This window comes from Xyrauchen texanus, chromosome 12, assembly GCF_025860055.1.
Source record: "Xyrauchen texanus isolate HMW12.3.18 chromosome 12, RBS_HiC_50CHRs, whole genome shotgun sequence".
NCBI classification, from domain to species: Eukaryota; Metazoa; Chordata; class Actinopteri; order Cypriniformes; family Catostomidae; genus Xyrauchen; species Xyrauchen texanus.
This window is the reverse complement of record NC_068287.1, coordinates 45,680,816-45,700,672: the sequence shown is the minus strand read 5'-3', so window position 1 is coordinate 45,700,672 and position 19,857 is coordinate 45,680,816. Positions and strand designations below refer to the sequence as shown.

Sequence of the window (19,857 nt, the reverse complement as noted above, 5' to 3'; positions counted from 1 at the left end):
TTATATTGATATTTTATTCCTTTTTTTTCCACTTACAATGGAAGTCAATGGAGCCAATTTGTAAATGTTAAAATATTGTTTCAAAATTATCGTCATAAGATGTGATATGCAATGTGCATGTTCACTTTGCCTTATCTCTTTATAGTAATATACAGTGTGTATACACTCACCTAAAGGATTATTAGGAACACCATACTAATACTGTGTTTGACCCCCTTTCGCCTTCAGAACTGCCTTAATTCTACGTGGCATTGATTCAACAAGGTGCTGAAAGCATTCTTTAGAAATGTTGGCCCATATTGATAGGATAGCATCTTGCAGTTGATGGAGATTTGTGGGATGCACATCCAGGGCACGAAGCTCCCGTTCCACCACATCCCAAAGATGCTCTATTGGGTTGAGATCTGGTGACTGTGGGGGCCATTTTAGTACAGTGAACTCATTGTCATGTTCAAGAAACCAATTTGAAATGATTCGAGCTTTGTGACATGGTGCATTATCCTGCTGGAAGTAGCCATCAGAGGATGGGTACATGGTGGCCATAAAGGGATGGACATGGTCAGAAACAATGCTCAGGTAGGCCGTGGCATTTAAACGATGCCCAATTGGCACTAAGGGGCCTAAAGTGTGCCAAGAAAACATCCCCCACACCATTACACCACCACCACCAGCCTGCACAGTGGTAACAAGGCATGATGGATCCATGTTCTCATTCTGTTTACGCCAAATTCTGACTCTACCATCTGAATGTCTCAACAGAAATCGAGACTCATCAAACCAGGCAACATTTTTCCAGTCTTCAACTGTCCAATTTTGGTGAGCTTTTGCAAATTGTAGCCTCTTTTTCCTATTTGTAGTGGAGATGAGTGGTACCCGGTGGGGTCTTCTGCTGTTGTAGCCCATCCGCCTCAAGGTTGTGCGTGTTGTGGCTTCACAAATGCTTTGCTGCATACCTCGGTTGTAACGAGTGGTTATTTCAGTCAAAGTTGCTCTTCTATCAGCTTGAATCAGTCGGCCCATTCTCCTCTGACCTCTAGCATCAACAAGGCATTTTACGCCCACAGGACTGCCGCATACTGGATGTTTTTCCCTTTTCACACCATTCTTTGTAAACCCTAGAAATGGTTGTGCGTGAAAATCCCAGTAACTGAGCAGATTGTGAAATACTCAGACCGGCCCGTCTGGCACCAACAACCATGCCACGCTCAAAATTGTTTAAATCACCTTTCTTTCCCATTCTGACATTCAGTTTGGAGTTCAGGAGATTGTCTTGACCAGGACCACACCCCTAAATGCATTGAAGCAACTGCCATGTGATTGGTTGATTAGATAATTGCATTAATGAGAAATTGAACAGGTGTTCCTAATAATCCTTTAGGTGAGTGTATATATATAAATGTGTTGCCATGATGTAAGCCCTTAAACAACTTTACAGCTCAAATAAAACACATGTTGTAACAAAAAAATGTAAATGCTTTGATACAATTACAAGCTTCACACACCCGCCTTAAAACCCTGCAAAAATCAGCCCCATTGACTTCCATTGTAAGTGCTGCTCTGTAACCTCGATTTTTTATTTTTTCTTTTTATATCAAGGAAGAATTAATAAAAATAATTTAATCAACATTATGCCACAAATGCTGTCGATTGTGATGTACTGATCCCCAGATATTACACATAAAATATTTAGATTTAAAATTCTAGCAGCAGTTTTAAATGATAATAAAATAGGATCTGAATATTGTCTAAATTTCTCTAATTAAATGTCTCATTTCAAAATTACGTCTCCGGTTTAAACGAATGGGTGTACTATAAAAGTCACTTATAATTTCCGAATCACAAAAGCAAACATGTTTTACTTGACAGTGCTGGGTAAGTTACTCTAAATAAGTAACTAATTACTAGCTACTAATTACATCTGTAATTAGATTACTGTACTAATTACTCTGTCTGAAAAGTAATTGCATTAATAATAACTAATTACTTTCTAAAACCCTGATCAACCTCGTCCAGATGAACAATACAAGGATAGACATGAAACTGTTCCTTTAATTCTTTAAAATAAATCGAATTAATTATTCATGAACTGGCCAAAGGATTTAAGGGGGGCGGCGTTAAATTAGAAAACATATATTTTTAACGTTAGACGTTAAATTACGATTTTAATAGAATTGTTCTATAGCCTATACAGTATTTAACACAATTACATTACTGTAATTAAATTACTGCGAATTAAGACTAATCCCTTACTTTAATTTTTTCAATGAAAAAGTAATTTAATTACAGTAATGAATTAATTAGTAATGAATCACACCGAACACTGATGAATATGCTGTAAACCATATCACAAGAACACTCAAGAATAGGGCCATCAAGTCTATTGACTGATTGACAATCAATGCTCCAATCAAACGCCACGGACCACCCTCATCTGTCCAATCACGTCGCGCCTCGCTCCAGTGGGCGGGGTTTCACGGGCTTGCCTAAAGGGCCGCGGCTCGCGCTCGGGTTTCAGCTGGTCCGGGCGGAGTCCATGCGGGATAAAGGATTTACACGAATTTAGCGCAGCTGAAGGTTTTTTAACGCGCTTTAGCGAGCACAACACCCCCGCCAAAATGACCACGACGACCACTTTCCAAGGCATGGAGCCCGGTGCCAAAAACAGCTCCAGGTAAAGCAATTTAACCGGGTTTGTCGGGTTCATCACGCGAACAAAAGAAAAGCAAGCTGGAGGAGATGTTGATGATGATGATGATGATGGTAGTAAAGAAGATGGCCTGGTGGATTCTACATCCAATGCATGGATCCAAATGATGCATGCATGCCCCAACATATGGATTTAATGGACTTTGGATTGATAAAATGTCCCGATTTAGATTGAATTCATCCAGACTGTCCACCACCACCATCATCACCATCCTCTTCCTCATAGGTATGAAGAGCCACCCACCCACCCATATTCTGGTCTGAGATCCAGTCCAGACACATTAAATACAGATTTGGCATGTATATGAGCAGATGTCTGGTGCTGTTTGATGTTTGTGGTGCCATATAAGAATTGACTGGACCATCCCAACTGGCCTCTCACAAAGATCTGCTGTCAAGTTTGTGCTTGCATGTCATGCATTGTCTTCTTTTATGATCTGATGAATGCATGCTTGCTTGTTTTGGGATTTTGCCGTTTAATAGAAGTCACATGACCATTCAGTGTCTATCCACAGGCTCCTGCCCAAAAAATACATGCTCCATTGTCCTTAAAAGGTGTCTGATTCAAGGTTTGGAGCAGTTGCATTGAATTTTATCCAACCAACCAAATGCATTTGACAGTTTGGATGTCTGGACAAAGCTTTGTCACTCAATCTCTACTTTTGGGGAGGAATGCATGCAGATGAAGTCATTTGCATGGTAAAATATGTTGCTTGGCTTTTGTTTTAAAGTATTAGTGGCTTAACAGAAAAGGATTGGTTTATTGTGTTTAATCTGGCTGTATTTAAATCAGGATTATAGTACTGTGATATGCATATTGATGCAACATATTGTCACTCTCGCAGATCCCAATTAAATGAAGTAAATTGTCAGATTTACCCTTTTTATATCGCATGTGTCTGGGGTTTCCCACAATCGGAGGGGATGAAATGTAGGTCAAACCCAAATCTGGGCTGTTTATTGGTCACTCGGTCTGATTAAAAGGATATTTTCGAGGGCGGATCTTGGTCTTGGATGTCTTGGATGAAGGGTTTTTAATGCCATGTGTCTCCGGTGTGGCTGTGGATCATGTTTGGGTGGGGTCCCGAGCCAACGTGTCTCTAATAAATCCCCTGATTTGATCCCGAGGTTTAGTCTGGTTAATGTATTATCTGGTTTACCAGTCTATCCACACAGCCTGCACTGGTTTTATAATCTCATGTGTGCTCCGCACCGTCGATTTCATTCACAAAAGGAGCGGAATGTCACGTTTGGATGGGGCCCGTTTGGATGGGCCCGAGCTCGACCCTGACAGCTGCCGTCTGGTGTCAGCTGGTCGCATCCCGTGGGGGGCGTTCGGTTCAGTGCAGCATTTTGCTTTAGAGTTGGACTTCCCACAGCCACATCAGTCACGGGTCCACCGCTTTTAATGTGGGCTTTGTGGATGCCGGGGCTCTCGCCCACCCTTGTGTCTTCTTCATGAATTCACATATGTGCTGAATGAAAACCAGCTAACACTGGGATCCGGTTTTGGTCAGAGCAGATGAGGTCTACTCTAGTCAGCTGTGGGTGTGTCTGGCAGGGGCGCATTAATGCACAGGCGTATAGGGGCTGCAGCCCAGGGGCCTACAACTCCCATGGGGCCCAGCATGAGGAGCGTTTGAAACGGAGACGTGGCTGTTGACGTGGTGATTGTGCGCAACCGTCGAATGCGTCCGTGTAGGGGTGTCAGCGGACCAGCGAGCCCATGGGCCCAGAGGTACCTTAAAGTGCCCCTGGTGACTTGTGTGACGGTAGATATTAAATTTATATAATTTACAATACATTTTTTACGTTCAGTAATATTTCCAGCTGTTGAAACTCATTTAAAAACATTATATGTACCAATTTTGTGCTACACAAAGTGTGTCATTGACAAATAAGGTTATCTAAGGTGATAAAAAATGGAAATATTTAAAAACCCATGTCAAGTAGGGGGTCTGGGTAGCTCAGCGGGAATTGACGTTGACTACCAGTCGCGCAGTCACGAGTGCGAATCTCGGTCTCCTAAGCCAGGGGTTTTCAAACTGGGGTTCGGGGACCCCAAGGGGGTTGGTAGGGGTCTTGATTGCCGTTTCAGTTTAATATTAAATGTTTTTCTTCAGGTTTATACATTTAAGAGTATTCAATTATTAGGTAGAAAAAAGATACGCTGTCCACATACTACAAAGTAGGCGAAATATTTTCCATATAATGGATGCATTGAAAGGAACATTTTTGGCCGATACGATAAATATTTTAACAAAAAAACTAGTCCAAAAACGATATTTTGCTTTTTCTTTTTGAATTTGATTAATTTTGGTTGGTATTTCTTTATACTACACACAGAAAATTATTAAAAATGTAATGTAACTAAATAAATATACATAATCAATTAAGTAAACCATCCGTTTTTCATATCGGCGCTTTGATGCTTGTTCGGTCATAAGGACGAAAGCGCCGATATGAAACGCCAATGGTTTATACAAGTGCTTTCCATCGACGGTTTATACCATAGACTGTAAAAAAAGATGGCCGACGCCCCTTCACTCTTTTCCATTGGTGAGAACTGAAGCCGCCAGTGTCCCGATATGGCGCTGACATCTTGGGACTTGAGTCTGCGCAGTTGCGATTTCGGGACCAGACCTGCGTCAGTAGTGAGCAGGAAGTAAAGCTGCGAAATCAAGGCCACGCCCTCACTCTCGCTGAATCAATCGCAAGCACACGCCCCTGCACTTTTGACTTATGACGGTGTGAAATAATTAATTATAGAAATTTAGATATTAAATTTAAAGCTCCAATCTCCTCAGTCCTCCGATGATCCCGAAAAAAAGTCAGTTGGTGCTTCAGTGACTACTTCGCTCAGAGAACCTGTCAATCACAGCTGTCAATCATGATGTCACAGCAGCGTTTTTATAGCATCAAATAACTAAAAACAAACTTATTTTGAAAACAAACACTTGAAATGACATCAACGTGATAGTTTCTGTCATTTACTGTCGTTTCTATCTTTGGAAAAAGATATGTGAAGTGTAATTTAATTGTTTAGTTGGTCTCACGTCCTGTTGAATAACATGGGGAGGCGGGGTTTATGACCTATACTAGGACCAGCCACCGGGGGGCGATCGAGACGTTTTGGCTTCACTTTTGAGGGCTTGTGCGGTTTATACAAGTGCTTTCCATCGATGGTTTTAAATTGGTCAACTGGCCAATAAATGCGGTGCATCCCTACAGATAATAAATACGGTGGCCGGTATATCGGTGCATATATTATTTTAATAATTTATCTAGCACTAGTACAATAACCACAAAAGATGATCATTTAAATTACCTTTTAATATCACACTTAAAAAAAAAATTATTTATCAATTTTTCTCAGATTTTTATACACACAAAAATATAGTAACTTAGGAGGGCGTCCCTCGCAAGGTGATTGTCATATTTGGGGGTCCTTGGCATCAAAAAGTTTGAAAACCCCTGTCCTAAGCAACCAAATTGGGCCGGTTGCTAGGGAGGGTAGAGTCACATGGGGTAACCTCCTCGTGGGGGTGATTAGTGGTTCTCAATGGGGCGTGTGGTGAGTTGTGTGTGGATCGTGGAGAGTAGCATGAGTCTCCACATGCTGCGAGTCTCCGCGGTGTCATGCACAACGAGTCACGTGATAAGATGCGCGGATTGACGGTCTCAGAAGCGGAGCAACTGAGACTTGTCCTCCACCACCCGGATTGAGGTGAGTGACCGCGCCACCACAAGGACCTACTAAGTAGTGGGAATTGGGCATTTCAACATTGGGAGAAAAATGGTTTCACTGCGTATTTAAGAAATAATTCTTAAACTCATGCTTTTATTTATTTTATTTGTTTTATTTTAATCCCCAGAAACAAATATCTGACTTTGAACTCCGTAATTGATGTCAAATCTGTTCATCATTGAAAATATGTATTCAAGGAATTGTTTTTTGTGAATTACATTTGTAATGCATTTTTGTGCATCATGTCTTATAACCTAAAATATATAAAATAATATTTTTCTGAAATTCATTGCAATTTGTTTTTAATTATAATATTAATAAAATATTATTATTATTATTATTAATAATATGAAAATGTATTTATTGTAGTAAGACTAGTTAAATATATTTTCAGGTATTATCTGCAATATTGGCAAGTACACATCAGCAGGACTTTTATTATTATTTTTGAATGTGGCATGCCCAATTCCCAAAGTCCTCGTGGTGGCGTAGTGACTTGCCTCAATCCGAGTGGTGGAGGGTGAATCTCAGTTGCCTCCATGTCTGAGATCGCCAATCCGCGCATTTTATCACGTGTCTTGTTTGAGCGCGTTACCGTGGAGTCGTAGCGCATGTGGAGGCTTCACGCTATTCTCCGCGGCATCCACGCACAACTCGCCACACGCCCCACCGAGCGCGAGAACCACATTATAGCGACCACGAGGAGGTTACCCCATGTGACTCTACCCTCCCTAGTAACCGGTCCAATTTGGTTGCTTAGGAGACCTGGCTGGAGTTGTGACTCCAGGTGTGATAGTCAGCATCAATATTCGCTGAGCTAACCAAACTGTGAAGCAAAATCCGCCATCAGCACAGTCCGTGCGTGTGCTGGGATAGCAGAAAATAACGTATCTGAATTAATTTGCCATTTGCAATGTTTCATGGGATCTTTCATGGGAGTAGTACATTAAAATGATAATGTGGGCGGTCACTGTTGTGCTCGAGTGCCTTAAAGTGTGTGTTGTTTTTGAGTTGACCGTTGATACTGAGTGCTATTCTGTTGATGGATGTCTCGTAGGGTGTTGCGTCCCCCTGGTGGAGCCTCTAACATTTCCTTCGGTACAGACGAGGAGAAACCAGTGCGCAAAAACAAGATGGCCTCCAGTATCTTTGCTGAACCTGACGACCCCCACGCGCACCGGAGGAACAACCCACCAGGTACACCTACAGCTGGTTTCAGTTCTGTTTCTGCTCCAGTACCTGAAATTAACGGGATAGTTCACCTTCAATTCCTGTCTTCCTCTTACAAACGTAATGTATGCATTCAGAAATCTTGGGAGTTTAGAAGTTGTGGATGTAGCATGCTGTGAATTTAGCTAGTAAAATGTATCCAGTGTTAGCCGACTGCTTTCAGATGACCACAACTCCAGTGTGTCAGCATTTTATTTGCATAATGTCATTTCTGACTGTCCAGTGCTTCAGGAAGTGACTCATTCTCTGTGTTGTGAAAGTCATAAAATAATGCATGACACCCTATGACATCATAATGAAGAACCAGACCACTCATGCATGCATGCACTAGTGAGCTGCCTACCTAGATAGCATTTCTGAAACATTACGCTACCTTCTAAGATGCCTTATTTCGGGCAAACTTCTTTCTGCCTTTGAAAGTAGCTCACTATGTAGACAGCAATGTAGTTTGAAGATAGTAGGACTGAGCTTCTGAGTTGTTAGTGTTGTTTTTGACAGAGAATCTCTTGTAATAGAACAATGCTGTTTGTTTGTAATTGCAGAGTGTAGATAATTGAGTGTTTGAGTGCAGCTGGTTTGGGTTGCAGTAGTCATGCGATTAGCTCTGCACATATACAGATAGTCGCTCAGAGGTCAAACATCAGGCCACATGATGACAAAGTTAATCAGGAGTCGCCCTTCCAAGAGTAATAATTAATACTCGTGTAGAGTAACACAAAACACCTTTAGGGTAACATGTGTCACTAGACAATAGATGCAATAAACATTAACTAAACTGCATAAAATGTAACCAAGAACTCCCCAATGTACATTACTGATATTAATAATAATAATAATAAGAAGAAGAAAACACCAACAACTATTCTCATTAAATGCGTTTTTAACGATAGTTTACTGTACATGTATTCTCTTGTTAAAGAGGACCTACATTTGCACTTAATTATAGGACAAAATCTGAAAAATTAAATCTAACAAAACAGTTTAACGTAAAATGACGTTTATCGTCATGTTGAAATTATAATAACTTTGACAGTTTGTTATGGTAACTACCCGTTAAGCAATCGACGTTTTCTTACTGTTACGTTTTTACATTCTTTTACCATTAAATTGACAAAATTAAACGTAGTGTTGGTGTTGAGTCCTAATATTTTACCATTAAATGTATTGCCTTGTTAATTTATTATATTTTTTTTACTTCGTTATTGCAACTACCTGTTAACCAGTCACCATTTTTTTTTTTTTTTACTGTAGTATTTTTACAATGTTCTTCCATTTAAAATGACGGACTGTTTTTGCAATGTTGGTGTTGTTGAGTCCTGCTGCTAGCATGAAGTGTTTGTTTTGTTTGTGCAAATAGACAGTCTGGCATAGCCAGTTTTTTGACTAGCAAAATAATGTCTGGTCCACTTAGCAGCTTATTCTGACAAAGAACCGCCCACTTGACATCATGTAAAAATTACCAATCAATGTATTTTTTTTTTTTTACATTTAGGGCCGAGTCAATCTGAAATGGATTATTCCACAATAATAGAGAACAGTCGGGTTCTGGAAGTAAAAATGCCGTAATTTGAGTTTAACCATAACTTCTAGATATATAGACAGACCTACCTTGAGCTCAGAGGTTGTTAATCGATGATAAGGTTGAAGTCATAAAACAAATTTTTTAACCACTCCACAGATTTTATATTAGCAAACTATAGTTTTGGCGAGTCGTTTAGGACATCTACTTTATGCATGACACAAGTAATATATCCAAAAATTGTTTACAGACCGATTGTTTCACTTTTAATTGATTATATCACAATTCCAGTGGGTCAGAAGTTTACATACACTAAGTTAACTGTGCCTTTAAGCAGCTTGGAAAATTCCATACAATGATGTCAAGCCTTTAGCCAATTAGCTTCTGATAGGAGGTGCACTGAACTGGAGGTGTACCTGAGGATGTATTTTAAGGCCTACCTTCAAACTCAGTGTCTCTTTGCTTGACATCATGGGAAAATTAAAAGAAATCAGAAAAAACTGTGGACCTCCACAAATCTGGTTCATCCTTGGGAGCAATTTCCAAACACTGAAGGCGCCACATTCATCTGTACGAACAATAGTACACAAGTATAAGCACCATGTGACCACACAGCCATCACACCGCTCAGGAAGGAGACGCATTTTGTCTCCTATAGATGAACGTAGTTTGTGTGAAAAGTGCAAATCAATCCCAGAACAACAGCAAAGGTGCTTGTGAAGATGCTGGAGGAAACAGGTAGACGAGTATCTAGATCCACAGCAAAATGAGTCCTATATCAACATAACCTGAAATCTGCTCAGCAAGGAAGAAGCCACTGCTCCAAAACCACCATAAAAAAGCCAGACTACAGTGTGCAAGTGCACATGGGGACAAAGATCTTTTTGGAGAAATGTCCTCTGGTCTGATGAAACATATATTGAACTTTTCAGCCGTTAATGACCATCGTTATGTTTGGAGGAAAAAGGGTGAGGCTTGCAAGCTGAAGAACACCATCCCAACCGTGAAGCATGGGAGTGGCAGCATCATGTTGTGGGGGTGCTTTGCTGCAGGAGGGACTGGTGCACTTCACAAAATAGATGACATCATGAGGAAGGAACATTACGTGGATATATTGAAGCAAAGTCCTGAGACGGGATATTCTTGTGATTTAACTCCTCTTCATGACATATAGTCTCCATGTTGTGTGACATTCTTCTTCAGAGGAACTTAAAGTAGATGTTTAGCAGAATTTTCAAACATATGGAAGCCCACAGTGGCCATGCTTTATTATAATTTTCTTGAATTTGTTTAATGTCCTCTGTGGGCTCCTGTAACTTGATCTGAGTGTCGTGATGTCATTGCAGGTGGAGAAGCTACTGGCGTTCTGTGTGGAGAGCCGTCGGCCCCTCTGAGGCGGTGCCAGCCGGCCATCTTTTACGATGATGGCACTCCCGGCGAGCAACAGGCCAACAATGTGGTGAGTTCCAATAAATCGCAAGGTTCACAAGTCTGTTCTGAATATAGGTCCTCTCAACTTGGAATAAATTGGATTGCTTAAAGTTTATTATTGGTCATTTTGGAGACAAAAAGCAACTTGAAGTACACTTATGAAAGGATGTGAAAGGGATGAATTGCTTTAAGTGTTCAGAAGTCAACTTGGGTTAAAAAAAACGACAAAATATATAAAAAATTAGCTACGAATAAACCGCGAATGCGTGATCATTGCGATGTCCATACTGTAAGAACTCCAGTACTCAAGGGGGCGATAGATTACTTCAAATGTCTTTGCTATTAAACCAGAGACATTTGAAGGAAGTTTATGCTAATGCTTTATTATAGTCATAATAACTTGCTATCCATAATGATGTCTGATTTGCAAGCAGATCCTGTTTTTTGCATAAATTATTTTCAATTAATTGATTCACCAAATTGGCCTGAAAGATTCCTTCACGAATCTGTCTGAATCAAAAGAAGTCACAAACACCTGGAAAAGTCCAGTTGGTCACTGTAAAACAGTTAAAGGATGGGCAAGGAGGAGGCGAGAACCGGCTTGTCAACATAAATAATAATTTAATAAGAAACTTAAAACACAACATAAACAAACAAACATGCGGACATGCCCGTAATTCTCTCTCTCTCGAACAATCGTCACCGGCCGCCTTTATCCCTCGCGCGCCTCATCAGGCCGATTGGGGACCGGGCGCGCGATATTCCGGCCCCGCCCCCCTCCGCTCCACATTCCTCCCGGCGTCATGCCGGGGTGCCACCGGCATGACGTACACCCCCCCCTATCCCTGGGGCGGGGTGTATCTCGCGTCCCGCGTGGTCATCCCCGCCTTCCTCCTGTCTCCTCCCAGGGCGAGGGGAAAAACAACAACAAAATAGACTAGGGAAAAGGCCAACACGGTGCGAAAGGGAGAGAGAGAGGAGAGAGAGAAAAAGCTCACTCACCGGTTCTCTGATGTACCGTCGCGTGGTCCTCGAACACTCTCCACACCCAGGCGGACGACAGCCACTCCAACCCCGGGCGAACCGGAGTCAAACCTTCGACCCCCAGCAGGCAGAACGCGCCTCCGCTTTTCTGGCGGCAAATGGGGACACTCCTCCGCCCCTGGCAGCGGCTCTACCGCTCCGGGCGGTCGGAGAGTTTCTTCCCTCCTCCCCTCCGCGTCTCTGGGGAAGGCAGGGCACTCCTCCGCCCCCGGCAGCGGCTCCCTCGCTCCAGGCAGTCGGGGTATCCCGTCCCCACTTGCCCCGCGGACGACGGCCGTTCCCCGCATCCGGGCGGTCGGGCTACTCCATCACCCGGCAGATGGCAGCGGCGCTCCCCAGGGTGGACGGCAGTGTCGAGGACTCTGCGACGGGCATCCCTCCTCCCTCCCGGCTTTCTGCAACAATGTAAAACAGTTAAAGGATGGGCAAGGAGGAGGCGAGAACCGGCTTGTCAACATAAATAATAATTTAATAAGAAACTTAAAACACAACATAAACAAACAAACATGCGGACATGCCCGTAATTCTCTCTCTCTCAAACAATCGTCACCGGCCGCATTTATCCGACCCGGCCCCGCCCCCCTCCGCTCCACAGTCACAAAGGGTGAAACGCTGCATATCATTTTTGTCGATGAAAATGACATTTTGGTTGGAAATGTGCAAAATGAAAAACGTGTCAAACAGCAACAGACCAGATTTGAACCAAATATGGCAACATTTTAAAGGTATAAACATTTATCGTGTATCGATATTTGTTTGTCGACGATTTAATCTCTTTATTTCTGTCAGGGGAAAAAAAGAGGAGACAAAATATTATAGTCAATTTTTTCTGAATTACTATATATATGACTGACCTTCGGGAGAACCGAGTGTGCCGGTGTGTTGGCCGCGAAACGTGCCGAATGGGCCGGGATGAGCAAAAATGAGCTGCTGTGATACACAAAATGGCGCCGCGATAAAATAGGCGGTAGGCTGTGTTTTATAGCTAAACCGCACTCATGAAGCTAATAAGCTAGCACATTGTTGTGAAGTAGCTGAAAACGAGCGGCAAAGGTAACGTAAGATTGAGTATAGACCAACGACTTGTTTATTTGTCCTTCACATTACCAGCTAAATTTATTTGAATATAATATAAAAATATTATTAAAATGTTGCACCGATTGTGAAATTCTGGGCCGATACCGATGTTTAAAATAACAATTTGGTCGATGCCTAACTATTATTTATTTATTTATTTAAAAAAAATAAAATAATTTTTAAGTCAGCCATGCATCACACTATCTTTGAATGAGAACAAATTCAATTATGCAAATTTATGAAACAACATGTAATACAATCTTCTTTCAAATAACTAGTTATTTGTGAAAATAACTTTCAAGAGCCTGTTTAGTCCGCCATACACCCGCTATACAACAGAATGTTTCACCAAATCACAGAACTGACAGTAAAATACTCCCACACCACCGACATTTTCTTGCACTTATTTGAAAACAAAGCACACGTGCGCACTGCATCCGTTGCCCTCTTACGTCATGCCAGTTTAGCCAGTGGCTGTGGGTGGTATTATAGTACCACCTGTTGGATCTTCTCCCAGACTGCAGCTGTGTAGGCAGATGTTGTCCAAGTCGACCGCAAATAACCAAGACATATAAACGGATAAACATTGGTGAATGACATCATATTTACCGACAGGCTGATGTCAGTCAACAAGGCGAATATCGGCCGATACTGATATTTTGCCGATGCATCGGTGCGTCCCTAGTGATTTAAATCTGTGCACGTGTCATTTATATCAGCTCATATTTAAAATCGCATCTATGAATTTCTCATTCATATTTGCTGTATTAAGGTTGTTGCTGTTAATTATCATAATACTAACTATAAAAACAGTATTTATTATTTATCATCATTACTGAGTGAATATTAATGCAGTAATGTCATTCTGAACTAAACCTCTTGTAGCTTCTCCAATTAATAAAATCCATTGCGAGGAAAATGACACTTCTTCACGACTGCCACTAGGGGGTGAATGTGACGATAGTGTTTAGTGTTGTGCAGTAGTGCGCGATGTACAGGAAGCTCAGGGGGGTTACTGTATATGTGCGTAACGCTGCTGGGTGTGGAGAACTAACAGCTGCAGCTGTTCTCATGCGCAGATGCCATTTATTGTCCTTCAGAGGACGTTCTTATGCTTTTATCTTCTGTATAAGATGATCGCCTTTGTCCAGACTCCTGTAAATATTAATATAAGTGCATAAAGAGGAATTGCGCGATTTTATTTATTTTGGTAAAATGCTTTTTCTATCCCAGCTTAATATGCAGGAAGAACTTTTCTAATGTAAAGAAGGCTGTGTGGAAATATTATTATTATTATTATTGTTATTATTATAATATTACTGCCCATTTTACACGATGCAATAAAAGTCATTATTATTTCTCTTCAATATAGTTTCATTCAGAAATGTCACATACAGCAAATAAATCCGATAAAATCACACTTTAACAAGTATATCTATTTTTTTTTCCTGTCAAAATATCTAAAACCCCTTAAAACAGGATCTTTTAACTATTGAGTTGAATTTAATATTTTTAAATTGTCTTGCCATAGATATTTAGGCTTATTTAATTTATTTACACTTGGAAAAATACACCTACTTCCAAGATCTGAAAACAAGTCTTAATATGTAAGTGTTGCTTTTTAGTGTGTTTGTATATTTGTTCTGTAAAATAAATGACATTATTAATTAAGTAGTCATTTTTAGTCTTTAATATTATTTCATTCAGAAATGTCACATTAAACACTGCAAAAAAAAAAATGTGTGTGTGTGTGTGTGTGTGTGTGTGTGTGTGTGTGTGTGTGTGTGTGTGTGTGTGTGTGTGTGTGTGTGTGTGTGTGTGTGTGTGTGTGTGTGTGTGTGTGTGTGTGTGTGTGTTATATTTATATATATAAATAAATATAAATATGTTTTAGTAAAAAATATCTAAACTCAATTGACAATATAAATTTCCTTGAAGCTAAATTGTCATATTTAAAAGGCCATACTATAGATATATTTAAGCTTATTTTCTGAAAATTGTTTTTCACTTAATTTTCCACTCGTTTACCCTTAAATAAGGATTTTTAGGTATTTGAAATGGAAAATAAATAAAAGAATAATTGTTAAAAATAAAGAAATATTTTTTCTTTAATATCATTACATTCAGATATGTCACGAACGCTGCAAAAATTAAAATAAACCATTTTTAACAAGTATTTTGGTCTTGTTTTCCAGTAAAAATATCTTTACCCTTAAAACAAGATAAATGTCCATATTTACCTGGTCGTATCACAGAGATTTCGGCTTATTTCTGAGATTATTTACACACTTATTTTTTACTTGTGACTTGGGACGACACTTAAAGTAACAATAATACAATTATAATAAGATATATTACCTGAAAGTCGAAATATCTTATGCAGTGTTGCTTTTTAGATATTTATGCTGTGAAAACTATTAAAAGACCGATATTAAACTCATTAAGAAGTCTTGATTCACATTGTAGAAGTGAAATGCATGTGAAAGTTGCCATGAAGTCGACTGAAGATTCTCAAAGACTGTCAATGTTTCTCATGAAGATGTCTGATCTTAAATCTCTTGTTTTGCAGGAGGAACATGAACCACAAGACAACACTGGTGAGCATAATGTGACTTCTGAAATAGTATTTCACCTCTTCCTCAATCATCCAGTGCTGCGTGTGAACTGTAATGCACATCTCTAATAAATGGGCGGTGAAGTTGTGCATTAGTTCTGGAATATTCCCTACGTGTCCTTTTAACGAGCGGGACAGACGGACACATATATTCCACATCTGCTGGCCGCTGTATCCGTCTGGACGTCTCATGAAGGACCGCTGGAATAACACTGATTTCTTAGTTCAGATCGGCGCTTCTCAACTGGTTTTGCTACAGGACCAGATTTTACATTTAGACTCAATTTATCACCTGGTCATTAATGAGGGGAAATCCAGCGTCACATGTTGATTTCCATTTATGCATTTGGCAGATACTTTTATTCAAAGTGACTTACAGAGCACTTATTACAGGGACAATCCCCCCGGAGCAACCTGGAGTTAAGTGTCTTACTCAAGGACACAATGCTGGTGGCTGTGGGGGTTGAACCAGCAACCTTCTGATTACCAGTTATGTGCTTTAGCCCACTACGCCACCACCACTCCAACACTTGCCTTTGTCACGTGGTGCACTGGTCATGTGTTACTGCCTAAACTACTCCCTTTAAAAGCACAAACAACTGAATAATGATTGATGTTTGGTGCAATGCATGATGGAAACATCTTATACGACTTTAACCCTTTAAGCTCTGATGGGCCCACGAGAGGAAAGAAAAGACAAAATATTAACAACTCCAGTCTTGACCAACACAAAATCAGTATCGTTTGAAAGCTCATAAACTCAACTTCTCAATGCATGTTGACATTATGACCAAAACTGAACAAGTGCTTTGACATTTGAAGACAAATCAGAAGTGTTTCGTTTTATTAAAAATGTTGCACTGGACATATTATTGAAATCGGTAAAAACATCAACCTCATCAAATATCCATGTGTCATATGTTGCTGGAAAGCTCTGAAAGAGTAGAATACAACTAGCTCATTTGTTTTACTCTCAGACGGAAATATAGCGAGTAATGGCTAATTATATGTCTTTGACACACGTTACATTTAAACAGGCGTTGCTTATATGCAGCGTTTCGCTTATAACTTCGCGAAACTTAAAGGGAACATAAAATATCACATCTCATTACTTAGAGGAGGTGATTATCTTTCAAACGAGCCCACACACAATGTAATAGGATGCAAAGATCATTAGATAATTAACATGAAGCACAATGTGCACACAGCATCCGGCATCTTGCAGTCTGGCTGAAAACACGTGAGCTTTCCTGGATCAGATGACATCATCGGAAATGATGTTGTGTCATGGAATGCTAATCCAATCGGATAGCGTTCAGATCGGTGCAAAAATCATCCATATTTGGGCAGAGAGACATGTGATTGGTGACTGTTGCACATGAACACCAGGAGATGGCGCCAAGGAAGTGACCAGCTCAACGATGCACTCTTTAGCCACGTTTTCAGTATCGGGCCAAATGAGGGCATGCTAGTGCGTGCTAGGGCCAGTGGCACACAGGGTGTGTGAGACATTGGCACCAGGACGGGGCGTTAAAGGCGAGTTTTAGGGCAACGCTGTGGGGCTATTTGCCTGATGGTGGGAACGCAGATCAATGTGTCTCACGGCTCGAGGTCCAAGGCTTTGTGTGTGTGTGTGTCTCTCTCTCTCTCTCTCTCTCTCTCTCTGTGTGTGTGTCTGTCTCTCTATCTCTGTGTGTGTGTGTGTGTGTGTGTGTGTGTGTGTGTGTGTGTGTGTGTGTGTGTGTGTGTGTGTGTGTCTCTCTCTCTCTCTCTCTCTCTCTCTCTCTCTGTGTGTGTGTCTGTCTCTCTATCTCTGTGTGTGTGTGTGTGTGTGTGTCTCTCTCTCTCTCTCTCTCTCTCTCTCTCTCTCTCTCTGTGTGTGTGTGTGTGTGTGTGTGTGTCTCTCTCTCTCTCTCTCTCTGTGTGTCTGTCTGTGTGTCTGTCTGTCTGTCTGTCTGTCTGTGTGCCTGCCTGCGAGACCGACCGACTCTGATATCAGTAATATCAGATACTGATTACAAATTCCATGACAAAAAATGCAATCAATCAGTAAATTCATCTTGTAGATTACATGTTTTGAGTAATCTAATCGGATTACTTTTGGATTACTTCCATCGTAATTCGATTTGGTGTCGCAAGCATTTGAGAAGAAAAACCTTTTTATTGTTTTTAACATAAAAGTGCAATAAGAAAGAAAATTTATTGATTCTTTATTATAAACTAAATGAGCTCCTTTAAAAAGTGCGTAAAACATTACACGAATAAAATAAACATTAAATCTAACAGCAAAACTTTAGAACTCAAAACACGGAGACATCAAGTTCATTTTAAGTGCATAAAGCAACAGAAACATTAATTGATCATAAAATGTTTCAGTGGTTTTGCTAATTCAGAGCGAATATTCAAAAGATTGTGAATGATTAAGATGATCAATAAATTAATTTACTGCTGTTGCCTTTTAAATATGTAATCTTGTAATCCATAAAGTAACTGTAGTCCGATTACAAATATTAAAAAATTCAATCCGATTAGAAGTACTTGGTTTTTGTAATCTGATTACTTAACAAAGATTACATGTAATCCGATATTACCAGCACTGTGTGTAATGAAACTGGGAGAATTTGCGTGTGTGACGTGTGTAAGTGTAATAAATGTGTGTGTGTGTAACATTGTGGATTAACCCTTTTTCTTCCCTTAATCTGGCAACGGATCTCCGGGGATACGCACACTTCACAACGTCCTAAATAGCAGCATGAACAACATGACTTCATTTTCTCCCGCATCTTAAGATGGTGTTCTCAGTTAATATTAGCGGTTTTATTGTTGAAGAAAAATTCAGATTAATATGTCATTAAACGTCACAAAGTCAGCATGTCCTGCACCATGGGCGGCCTTGTTGGATTTAGGTCAGGCTGACGAGTCATGAAGTGACCCACATGCTCACAACAGACACAACTATATGATGAAAGATGAGACGATTGTGCGAGAAACTGTCTCTTGAGTGTATATCTTGTGCACATCGCCTGTTTTAGGGTTAACTGCTGAACTGTACGTGACCTTTCAAGTGTTATCCTAACTGTTGCTTCTCTGCGTATCTTTAGTGGAGGCCCCGGAGCAGAAAGAGGACACGGCACATTCCTCGGTGCCCGCTGGCGCCCCCTCTGGCCGGAGGAACCCTCCCGGTGGCAAATCCAGTCTGATCCTGGGCTGAAACGGCCTTTTATTGAACTTTCTCTGCTCTATCTGTCTTTTCTCTCTCTTTATTATTATTGTTTTGTTTTTTAAGAATTCCCTCTTCCTTCACTATTCTTGTGAGCAATGGAAATTTTTGTCCTCCACTGTCATTTCATTTTTTCTATTGCAAAAAGAACAAAAAAAACCCCCTGTTTGTTGACAGAAGCACTTTATGTAAGAGGTCCGTTTCAGCCGCTCCTGCAGGATTCCAGACATGAGAGATTCACATCCGTCTGCCCCGATTAACATCATACAAGGAAAAAGGACAACAACAAAATAAGATTCGTTGCGCAAAATTTCTAAGTACAAATAAAGATTGATATGAATTTTGCCGTGTTTGGTTTGCTTGGGATGTCATTTTTATGGTGTGTTTTGCAAATATGTGAATTTTAAAGGACACTCCACATGGACAGGGTCCCCTCATGAGGGCCGCGATGTTATGATCACATGACCAGACGAATACCACTCCCATAATCTCCGTAAACACCCTGTTATTAGACCCTTTTAATCTGGGATTAAGTTAATCCTGGTTTACTGTGATTGGGGAATTTGTACAATGGCGCTGGCACCACACCGATGAAAAGACCTTTAAAGAAGTCCATATGTTGTGACATGGGACGAGTTGTTTATGAATTGAACGGAACACCATATAAAGCCAGAATTTTGTAACTCAATCCTAATAAATGATAGCGTGTGTTAAAAATCATATGCAAAGAAAAAAGTAGTAGAAATCTGGCTCAGCATTCTCCCTAATTACATTTGTAACTATTCTCGTCCAGTGATCAGGAACATCTGTGATTGGTCCATCCTGAGAAGCGGTGAAAAAAGTAGCAGGTACCACGATATCGCTGTCTCTGTGCTTCACTGGACATTGGATTGTTTGTAATGAACCACTTTAACCAGTTCGCAAACGACTCCACTCGCATTTTCAGGTCACGGAACACTGATTCAATGATTCGACCACTGATTCAATGATTTGGTCACAGAACACTGATTCAATGATTCGACCACTGATTCAATGATTTGGTCACAGAACACTGATTCAATGATTCGTCGGACACAGAACACTGATTCAATGATTCGTCACAGAACACTGATTCAATGATTACCACTGATTCAATGATTCTGTCACAGAACACTGATTCAATGATTCGACCACTGATTCAGTGATTCAATGATTCTGTCACAGAACACTGATTCAATGATTCGACCACTGATTCAATGATTCGGTCACAGAACACTGATTCAATGATT

General features: G+C 40.5%; 1 protein-coding gene across 1 annotated transcript; it reads left to right on the top strand.

Annotated features, from left to right (window-relative positions):
- Positions 1-2,496: 2,496 nt before the first annotated feature.
- On the top strand, positions 2,497-18,929 carry LOC127653007 (jupiter microtubule associated homolog 1-like). The gene is made up of 5 exons (XM_052139480.1): positions 2,497-2,671; positions 7,512-7,651; positions 10,550-10,662; positions 15,325-15,352; positions 18,471-18,929. Exons 1-5 carry the CDS (start codon positions 2,616-2,618, stop codon positions 18,578-18,580), a joined length of 447 nt encoding a protein of 148 aa, XP_051995440.1. The 5' UTR covers positions 2,497-2,615; the 3' UTR covers positions 18,581-18,929.
- Positions 18,930-19,857: the final 928 nt, after the last annotated feature.

Coding starts and splice junctions, on each gene's coding strand:
- LOC127653007 (XM_052139480.1), top strand. CDS start 2,616: ATGACCACGACGACCACTTTCCAAGGCATGGAGCCCGGTGCCAAAAAC. Junction 2,672..7,511: donor GGTGCCAAAAACAGCTCCAG/GTAAAGCAATTT, acceptor GATGTCTCGTAG/GGTGTTGCGTCCCCCTGGTG. Junction 10,663..15,324: donor AGCAACAGGCCAACAATGTG/GTGAGTTCCAAT, acceptor CTTGTTTTGCAG/GAGGAACATGAACCACAAGA.